At 45.1% G+C, this 10,372-nt stretch overlaps 1 protein-coding gene across 1 annotated transcript; it reads right to left on the minus strand.

The window, feature by feature from the left end:
• Positions 1-317: 317 nt before the first annotated feature.
• LOC138735848 (transcription factor SOX-4-like) lies at positions 318-6,275 on the minus strand. The gene has a single exon (XM_069884353.1). The coding sequence runs from the start codon at positions 6,091-6,093 to the stop codon at positions 5,167-5,169; it is 927 nt and encodes a 308-aa protein (XP_069740454.1). The 5' UTR covers positions 6,094-6,275; the 3' UTR covers positions 318-5,166.
• Positions 6,276-10,372: the final 4,097 nt, after the last annotated feature.

The raw sequence follows: 10,372 nt of genomic DNA on the forward strand, positions 1-10,372 counted from the left end.
ATGCTCCCCACTCTCTCTCTCTGTAGAGAGTTTGTACTTTCTCCCCGTATCTGCATGGGTTTTCACCAGATGCTCTGGTTTCCTCCGATTCAAAACATACGGAATTCGTAGGTCAATTGGGATATTTTGGCAATGTGAGCTCATGGGTTGGAAGGGCCTGTTACCATGCTGTAAAAAATTTTTTAATTTAAATTTATGCCAGAGAAGACATGGAAGGAAAGCCTTCATGTAGAATGGCTGAGTACCCTGCTGAAGGAGACCAGTGGTGATAAATGATGTAAACATTTTAATATTAATTATTTAATTTCCATCATTAAAACAGTCTTTACAGATAACAGAAAACAAAACAGCAGAATTTTAATAATTTAACCAGTTATACAGTTATAAATCTCTGAAAATAAATCTATGACAAATATTTACAATAATGCACTATCATTAACTCATGTTATTTTCATCTACACAGGTAATAATGTCCCAACTATCTCTCAATGCAATTGGAGACAGGAGGAGGCAGGTTTGGTTCCCCAACCTTACTCATTGATGCACATTAACCCTTCAATCACCAAACAGCTCTTGGCAACAACTTATAAGCACAAACTATTTCTTTTATTAACTTAAATGAGTTTTCACCGTAGATATTGTGTCTCCAAATTCCAAGTGCCATTTGTTTATTTCAACTGACATGAGGCGTCCTTGAGAAGTCTGTATGCGCGGTCAAAGCCAACTGATCTGAAGTAGAACTATCCTATGGAAACTCTGCCGAGTCAATCAAAGTCATGGGAGCCTTCAGTGGGAAAGAGAACCCTGCAGATGCTGGAAGTCTGAAATAAAACTAGAAAACTCATCAGGTCAGGCAGCATCCACAGAAAGAGAAATCAAATTAGCATTTTAGGTCCTGTGCCTGTGCCTATAAGATTCATTCTGCTTGCCTCCTGATTGCAGCCTCCTATTCCAGCATGTTTTTTTACTGAAAAAATTAAAGGATAATGCAGTGCTGGTTTTTATCTCTCTTAGACACAAATGCAGTAGGAGGTAGTGACTTTTTTGGTGAGCCTTCGTCAGGCCTTAAATGCGTTTGGCTGTGGGCAAGCAGAAATGGATGCAGCACCATTCACCCAGAATAATATTGGCCAAGGAGGGGTCAATTATTAGAATGGGTCATCAAAACTTACATTGTACACAAGATCGATGGGAAGGAAGATAATGGTGTTTAAACTGGTTTCAGAAAGTCCAGTCTCAACTAAAGAGCTGGGCCAATGAATTTAAATCCAGTTAATGAATCACTACATCTGGAAAATAATGTAAGCCACAAATATATAAGGCTTTAAAAAAATACAAATGGGTCAGTAATGTCCTTTAAGGAAGGAAATCTGATTAGTCAAAAAAAGAGAGAAATTCTCAATAGGAGAGGCAACATCTTTGGAGAGGGAGGACCAGAGCCAGGGCTAATACTTCAAGCCGATAACTTTTCATCAAAATCATTGCCCCAAGCTGAAAGGTTAACTGCTTCTACTTCCCATAGATTTGCTGAAGAACCGCAATAATTTCAGTGTTTGACTTCAGATATACCTGCGGTATTATATTTCGTGTAAAAGGTGGCACATTTAGCATAGCGGTTGGCACGGCTAACACTAATACAGCACCAGCAACCCCCAGGTTTAAATCCGGCGCTGTCTGTAAGGACTTTGTACGATATCCCCGTGTCTGTGTGGGTTTCCTTCCTCCCTTCAAAAATGGAGATTAACTGGGTGTAATTGGGCAGCATGTGTTCGTGGGCCAGAAGGGCCTGCTACCAAGCTGTATGTCTAAATTTAAAATTTAAATTTAGTGCAGTTATCTGACATACCATCGTGGATGGCTCAGATGTACCTTGTTGGTTTAGGGGAGGAGTAAGGGCAGAAATTAACACTTTAACAATGCAAATGAACAAATAAGGGGTATTGTAAATGTGGAATTCTTTCCCCAAAATGCTTAATGGTCTCCAATTTCCACATTCACATTCTCAGAGAACACAAACAAGGCACATGACCAGCTTTTATGACTTTAAAACTAATCTCACCCAATAGCTTGAAAATAATGATCCAACCCTAGAAAATGTAAGGTGGGGGGGGGGGGGTCAGAGCATTGATTTGAAATTCAGTCACACAGAGTTTAAGGAATATTCCATAGTCAGAGTACAATAACTTTTAAACCTGAGGGGCATTCAAAGCAGTGAGGTTCTCAGAGGGTTAAATGCATCAAATTCAGATCCAATCCTTATGTTCAATCATGTGGGGACCATTTATTGCACCTCCCCTTTGCCTCCCTGCTAAACATGCACAGTGGCAAACAAATCATGGCATGACACAGTCAGAATGGTAACACCAAGATATTAGAATCTATACACACTGCTTCCCAATTAAACCAGCTTTTTGTCTCTTGCCTTCAAATTCTTAAATCAAATTGAATGATAAACACCAGGATGGCACATCACAATGTTCAATCACTACTTTGTACTTTTAAAATAAAAGTTAGAATTTTGGAAAATATTGTGCAGGATACAAGTGTTCTGCAGATATGATTTCAAGGAAGTTCACTGACCTAAAGGTTCTGAGGGAAGGACACTGACCTGAAATGTTGTCTGTATTTTTCCCCACAAATGCTGTTTGACTAGCTGAGTCTTTGCACCAATTTTTTTTTTTTAAATAGGAGGGGGGGAAATTTCAAACCATCTCTCCCAGTCATGTATTCAATTGATTTCAGGCAACAGATAGTTATGAGACTCAAGTTAGCCATTCGGCCCATTGTGTTTCTGCCAGATATCCAACCTCATCCCACAATTCCACTCCAAACTGGTTGCAGTTTTTTTTAAATCCTGAAAGGCATAGATCAAATAGAAAGCCAGCACCTTTTTCCCCAGGGTAGGAGTAGCAAACACCAGGGGACAACTGTACAAAGTCAGGATAGGAAAATATAGGGAAGACATCAGGTTTTTTTTTAAAATCACACACACCCACACAGAGTTAGGGTGCCTGGAATGTCTTGCCAGGGATGGTGGTGGAGGCTGAAGCCTTAGGGACATTTAAGAGACTCTTAGACAGGCACATGGATGAAGGTTTAGTATTTTTTTGGTAGGAATATAGAGGTCAGCAAAACACTGAGGGCCTGTACTGTGCTTTAATGTTTTTTGCTTGCCCTGGCATTGCAGAAGTTTCTTCAAGTGTTTCTGCCTTTCAGAGTGTGAGGTCCAGACTGCTACTAATATACTGTCACCAGGGAATGTTTAATAATCCCTTCACCAAGTCTGGGTGAAAATGCTTTCCTCGATCCTCCAGTCAATTAACTCAGAATGTACCCCTCAGCCTTCCCTAGGGTGGCTGAACTCCTCCTGGATTCTGGTGGCTCAGTTGCATTTCTCAGGCACAAACCCCCTGGATCAGGCTGCAACAGAATCTTCCCCCCCCACAAAAAAAAACCTACCCCAGTAATTAACACCTTGGGCAGATTGGATTCTGCAAAAGCTGTAATCTGGAGCAAAAGGACAGCCTGCTGGAGGAACTCATTCAGAGACTTTCCCAGAGTAGAAGAGTCCAAAACTAGAAGGCATAGATTTAAGGAGAGAGATGAATGGTTTAAAAGGGGCCTATCAGCCAATTTTTTTTTTTTTACGTAGAGGGTTGTGTATGTAGAGAATGAGTTGCCAGAGGAAGAAGTAGGTGGAGGTACAATTACAATGTTCATAAGGAACATGATGAGGGAAGGTATGGGCCAAACGGAGCTCAGGTAGACCACTTGGCGAGCATAGACAAGTTAAGCTGAATCTTCATAGACTCTATGACACCAAGAGGAAGAGGCCATTCTGCCCATTGAGCTGATGCTGGCACCTTGTGGCTTGTTCATCTGATTTCTATTCCTCCCTCTTTCTCAAAAGCTTGACATCATTCTCTTCGATTTCCTGTCAACAGCACCAATAAACTCTCTTCCCACTTCCAATACAGGCACGGGTTCCAGACCATCACTCAGAATGAAAAAGGAGTGGTGGAAGTTTTTGAGCCTCAACCCTTTATGGAGACTGGTTCAATGTCGCAGAGAAGCCGGTGGGGTGGGGGGGGGGGGGGGTGGAATGGCTGGGACAGGGGCTTCTATTCCATCATTCAACATGGTCCTCGGGTGAAATCTTCCCGTTTCCCTGAAGCAAGATCTCACTATCAGCAATGGTGTGTGTAAATAATATTCAGTCAAAACCTGAACACGAAGCATCAATAACACAAAGACGTTTTCTAAAAACTAGATTTCTTTTTTATATATAAATATATATATATATATAAAGAAAGATGCGTGTTAAACACTACCTTACCCTCCTCCACTTCCCTGTCTATCGCCCTATCCCATTGGAAAGAACCCAACGCTCGCTAGGACCCAGCGGCTTCTGTTCGCCGCAACCAGCTGGCAAATTGAAAATCTCTCCACGCCGAAATTGCCATCAAGGCAGCTGCGAGCTGGCCTCAAACACGACATGCATGTTATCTCAAACCCAGATTCCCCGGAGACAGTCGGGTTCAGAGAAGATGACCACTGTTCCCAAACCACTTCACGCATCGGTTTTGAACTTTGCAAAGCGACAGCTCTTGCTTCGCGTGGAAAAAAAAATATCCTGAGTATTCCAGATTTTCTTTTCTTTTTTAAAAAAATTATTAAACCCACGAATAAAAAAAAACTGCTAAAAAAAACCCGCTGTGAACACACATGGGTGCTCAAAGTTGTTCGTTCTCTTTTCTATTAGGTCCATTGATACTCCAGCGAGATTTACATATTTTACACCACACACACTAACACTGCCCGACCCGAAACGGCAGGTGTGTGCAAAATCGATATCCTACTCACGGCACTGGAGTTATTGTCTAAAAGCACCAGGAATATTACACATCAAAGTTTTTTTTTAAATAGCGCTCACTTTGGGACAAGTACACGTTACTCAAAGAGGATATTTTAACGATATATATTTAAGAACATTTCCAGGGCAGGCACCTTAATGCAGTATAAAATAATCGCGAAAAATGCCGCTGAGATTGAAATTGCTGGTTTAAATCTTTTTTTTTGCTTTGATTGTGTTTTAAGAGGAATTGTATATTTAAAAAAGAGGCAAATAAAGATGATTCGTTCACGACAAAATCTCCGAGGCGGTATTTAGTAGGTAAAGACCAAATCGGAAACACTAGAGACCAACCAGTCTCCTGAAATCATCTCGCTAACTTCTGGGGTGCAGTAGTCCGGGAATTCGAAGTGGGATGCGGAGTTCGTGAGGGTGGCCTCCACGTCCCTGTCCAGCGAGAGGGAGTCCAGGGTGCCCAGAGGCAGGTTCTCCAAGTTAGCGCTGCGAATGATGTTCAGGATCTCGTCTTCCAGCTCCTCGTCCGACGACGAGGCGAGAGAGGAGGAGCCCGATCTGCTGGAGGTGGGAGAGGGGAACCGAGCCTCCCTGGGACGGTTGCACGCTGTCCTGCCTCGCTCTTCGGCGGCCGGAGGCTCGGCGTCGGGGAGCTCCGTGGCCAGACAGTCGTTGGGATCTTCAGCGAAGACGCCCTCCCAGGCCGGCCGCAGTTTCCTGGCATGTCCTTGGTGGGCGAGGCGGATCTCCATCGAGCCCACCTCGGGGTCGACCTCCTCCGCGTCCTCTCCCGGCGAGTGAGAGGGGCCGCTTCTCTTGGTCTTCCACCCTACCTTCACTCCTCTGGTCCTCTGCTTCTTGGCTGCCAGGCTGCTCCTCATTGAAGAAGCCACCTTCTTATTCAACATCTTGGCCATGGCGCCTCCTTTGCCCTTCTTCCGAGGCCGGTACTTGTAGTCCGGGTAATCGGCCATGTGTTTCAGCCTCAGTCTCTCTGCTTCTCGGATGAATGGGGTCTTCTCGCCGTCCTGCAGCGCTTTCCAGCGCTTGCCCAAACGCTTGGAGATCTCGGCGTTGTGCATGTCCGGAGACTGCTCCATGATCTTCCTCCTTTCGATCTGGGACCACACCATGAAAGCGTTCATGGGTCGTTTGATGTGCCCGCTCGGGGTCTTGCACCAACCGGGCTCTGCATCGCTACACTCGGCCTTCTCTCCTGCAACCATGCCTCAAAGTTTTGCGGCAAGGCGCCGAGAGGGACCGGGAGGTGTGGGCGAGGGAGGGGGGGGGGGGGGTGGGAGGGATGATCCAACCCCAGGACTGAGCCACCAACGCCTCCCACCCCTGGAAACCCCTGTCCCAACAGTGGATCCAATACCTCCCAGCCGCCAGCCCACGCGTTCCCGTCCGCTCCGAGTTGGAGGGTTTTTTTTACCCCGTGCATATATTTCTCTGCTCGACCCAGACACGACAAATCCCACCCTGCGGTCGCTCCCATTGGCTGCTTTAGCTCGCTACAACCAGCCCGGTGACCAATCAGCCGAGCCCAAGCAACACAACACTGGGCGTGGAACCACCTTGCAGTGAGTCGATGTGTTTATGGACAACTCCAGCGCAGAGCTGACAGGAGAGGGGTTTCTCTTCCTCACTTCCACCCCTTCCCGACCCCTCCCCAACTCTTACCCCTTCCCACCAACCCTTCCCCGTCTCGACTCCCACCGACCCGCCCAAACCCCAACCCTTCCCACCGACTCCTCCCCGTCCCAACTCCCATGCCTCTCCGCTGATACCCCCGTCAAAACTCCCACCGACCCCTCCGCGTCCCTTCACACTGACCTCTCCGTCCTGACTACCACCGCTTTGCAACGATCCTTCTCCAGCAGACCCCTGTCTCCATCGACCCCTTCCCCATCCCAGAAACCCCGCCCCGGTTGGAGCAGCCAGTCTGCTGAACACTGCGTCCTCCTGCCCCACAACCGCTCCCTCTTCGACAACAAACCACGTCCCAGCAACCTGCCTCCTCATTCACAGCAATGCGCCCCTCGATCGCTTTTAAATACAAATGCAGCCTGCACTTCCGAACGGATGTCGTCCCGTTCATTGAATCACGCAGCCAGACAGGAGGAGAAAGAGTTAATCCTGCTGGCCAACGGTCTCTCGTGAGAACCGTGGCACAAGTTTTAAGGTGTAGATATCAGTAGGAAAGGTCGATGGGAGTAGGGTTGAGGATGGGTGGGAAGAGAGGGACGCAAGCTATCGATAAGGTCAGTGAAGGAAAGTGGAAAAAGAATCCTTGCCTGCTTTTGTTCCCCCAACTCTGTTCCTTCCTTGAAACTTAAAACCTGTTTGATTTGAAACTTTCTCCAGTTCATCACTGAAATATTTCCTCTGCTTCTCTTTACAGTTAATGCAAACTGCAATTAGCATTAGATTCATAGGGTTGTGCATGGAAATATGGACTTTGACCCAATGTGTCCATACCAACCAAGTTGTCCATCTGAACAAAACCAATATCCTTCAAATTCTTTACTTGTTTACCTATTTAAATTCCCTTTAAATTCTTAATTGTACTCACATCCACCACTTGCTCTGACATCTTATTCCATAAACCCACCTACCGTTGTCAGACTGATCCTCACACAAGTCTTTGTTCTGTGCCATTGGTCCACTCACTGGAATTCCGCACTTCTGTACTCTGTCTTTCTTGCTGTACTCTGTATGAGGTGTCTGGTTGGACTGCTCGCAAAACACACTTCATCACTGCAGCTGAGTATATGTGACAATAAACATATTCTTTTTATCATGACCATCCCTGTCCCATCCTCTCTAAATTAAGACTACCTTGTTTTATTACATTCCAAAATCTGATAGAGGTTTCTCTACCTGAAACATTAATTATGTTTTTTCTTCCATGTTTTTCTATTTTTATTTCCAATTTCCAGTATATGCAATATTTTCTTTGTGAACTGCAATGTGAAGAACAAGTTCAGCTGGTCTGAGAAGCAATGGGTCTGACCACAAATTTATTGTGACAAAAGATCTTTATTTGACCATGAGGGAAAGTCACCACTAGGATCACGCACTCAGACAAGATACATTCACATTCGACATAAGAACAGCTCTGACAATCACTAAGCACCACAATTTATTTAATTAATACAGCAGAAAGATGCAACAACAGTACCCGCAACCCCTCAACCTGGTGAAGGTATGACACCTTGATTAGTTGGAAAGAAAGCAGTTACAATGATCAATTCATAGGTGGGAACCACAATAAGTCCCCCAACACTTTACTGATAGTCCTTCAGTTCGAAGAAAACATGTTGTGCAAGTGATCTGTGGACACGAAGGTAACTTTGCAGTCCCAGTCTGGAAGTGCAAAGTCTGGCACAATGAGGGCATTGGAAGTCTGTTTTTGTACTAACCATGGCTGCTGCTTTGGGACACTGTTCACGGTTCTCCACATGTCTTTGGCAACAACTGTCTTCAAAACTGGTGTAGGCTTCAAAGAACAGGGCTTGCCAATGGGATCTGCAAGCAGCCTTTATTGGTACACACCTTAAAATTAACCCTCCAATGTCAACTACAGCTCGTGAACTGAAGTGGAACTTGGTTACGTCTTCAAGGGAAAAGAGACCCAGCTGGTCCACATGTTGGGCTTTATACCCCCAGCTGGATAGTAGGGGCCAGCTCAGGTATACCCAAAATAGAGCAGGAGATTAAAGGAGCTAATAGCAAGGTGTGTATTCCCTCACAAGGGCCAAAGGCAAGGTATATGCTCATTGTGCGTGGTCTTGGAGTGGTGGCTTCTAACCATGACCCCCACCAGAGGGGGCCACAGGACCCTCCATACTACAGACATTTTCTTGCTCATAGAAGAGTGGTCAGATCATCCAGTGTCTTAAACTATTCATCCAAAACCATAAGTTCAAATCCCACACACTGGAGGCAACATAGAGGGTCCAGTTAACCTACCATCCTGAACTCATTTGAGATACAGGAGAAAACTGAAGCATGTGGTGGAAACCCTCGGGAGTCGGGCAAGTACCAAACACCGCACAGACACCACCAGGGGTCAGGATCGAAGCCAAATTGCTGAGCTGTAAGGCAGTTGTAGCTCTACCAGCTGCACCACTGTGCTGATCAAACTCATAAATATTTATAGAGTTCTGCACATTTATTCAAATATATTTGGAATTAAAAAGGTAGTCTGAATAATGGTGACCAGTAATTGTAAGAGCCCAGCATTGCGCTTCAGGCTTAGAAAAAAATATGACCTGGCTTATAGTTGATTCCAAGCAGACTAATGAGTTTGACTGATGGGGAAATCTGATGAGAGGGTTGCTGGTGAGGTTAAGCCCAGCCTTAACTGACCTTGTGAAGGACAGCCTTAAATGGCTCCAGTCCTTGTGGTGAGGAGGGTGTTCCAGGATTTAGATGTTGCAGTGATGTTGAACAGTGATTTATTTCCATGCCAAGGCATTGTGCAACATGGAGGGGAGGTTGTTGTCTCTTCCTTCCTGTTAGTAGTAGATGAGTAGTGCTGGGGCAGTTAAGGTGAGAAGCTGCAGTCCATTACAGTCATGGAGTGCTGGTGGTCAGGGGATGCAGATGGGTGTCATTGAAGAGGACTGCTTTGTTTTGGAAAGCATCGAGTTTCTTGGGTCTGCACTCATGCAGGCAAGGAAAGAGCATTCCACCACATTCCTGATGTGGAAAGGCTTTTCTTGGCATTTGAGGGTAATTCACTACAGGGATTCCTAGCCTTGGATCTGCTCTTGTCTTCACAATAGTCATGGGGCAGGTCCAGTTCAATTTCTGGCCAATAGCAGATGATAATACCAGGGAAATAATAGATCCACCCAAGATAGATAGCAGGACTTCCATTCATGGGCAAGGGCATTGCTGGTACTGTAGGAGCCCAACATGTGTTGTACATAGCCGTTGGTTGGGTTGCTGGCGTCGGTGACATCCAAAGGTCCGAAGACTACGCGTGTCCTGTTTCTCTGGTGCACGTGCGCTATTCACTTGGGTGGTTGGTGCATGCGTGGGGGTTTCACGGGGTTTGAGAGTCATTAGCCTGCATGGACTGGTATGATGGGATAGAGACGAGGAAGGTGAGTAGGGCTCTGATATTTTCTGTTGACTGTCACGACAGATGTTAACACAGTTGTTATCACATATGATAGACGTTGCAATGTTACCAGGACGTTATGAGTCTTTTTCTTTTCATTAATTAACAGTTTAAAAATGCATCTGGTCTTCGCTATGAATTTGTTCTAACGCATCACAGTGAGCCTACTTAGCCTCCAAGCATCTTTTTTTTATGGATAGTAGTCGCTACAGGTACATTTGTGCACTTTTATTTGTTAAAACACAAAGAATTTCAAAATGAAGCTTGAACCAAAACACTAAATTGTTTGAAATGAAGTTGAATATGTTTCATAAAAGAATGGGCAAAGAAATATAGTGCAAACATATTTTCTACTAATGTAACACAGAATG

This window comes from Narcine bancroftii, chromosome 6, assembly GCF_036971445.1.
Source record: "Narcine bancroftii isolate sNarBan1 chromosome 6, sNarBan1.hap1, whole genome shotgun sequence".
Classification (NCBI taxonomy): domain Eukaryota; kingdom Metazoa; phylum Chordata; class Chondrichthyes; order Torpediniformes; family Narcinidae; genus Narcine; species Narcine bancroftii.

Coding starts and splice junctions, on each gene's coding strand:
- LOC138735848 (XM_069884353.1), bottom strand. CDS start 6,093: ATGGTTGCAGGAGAGAAGGCCGAGTGTAGCGATGCAGAGCCCGGTTGG.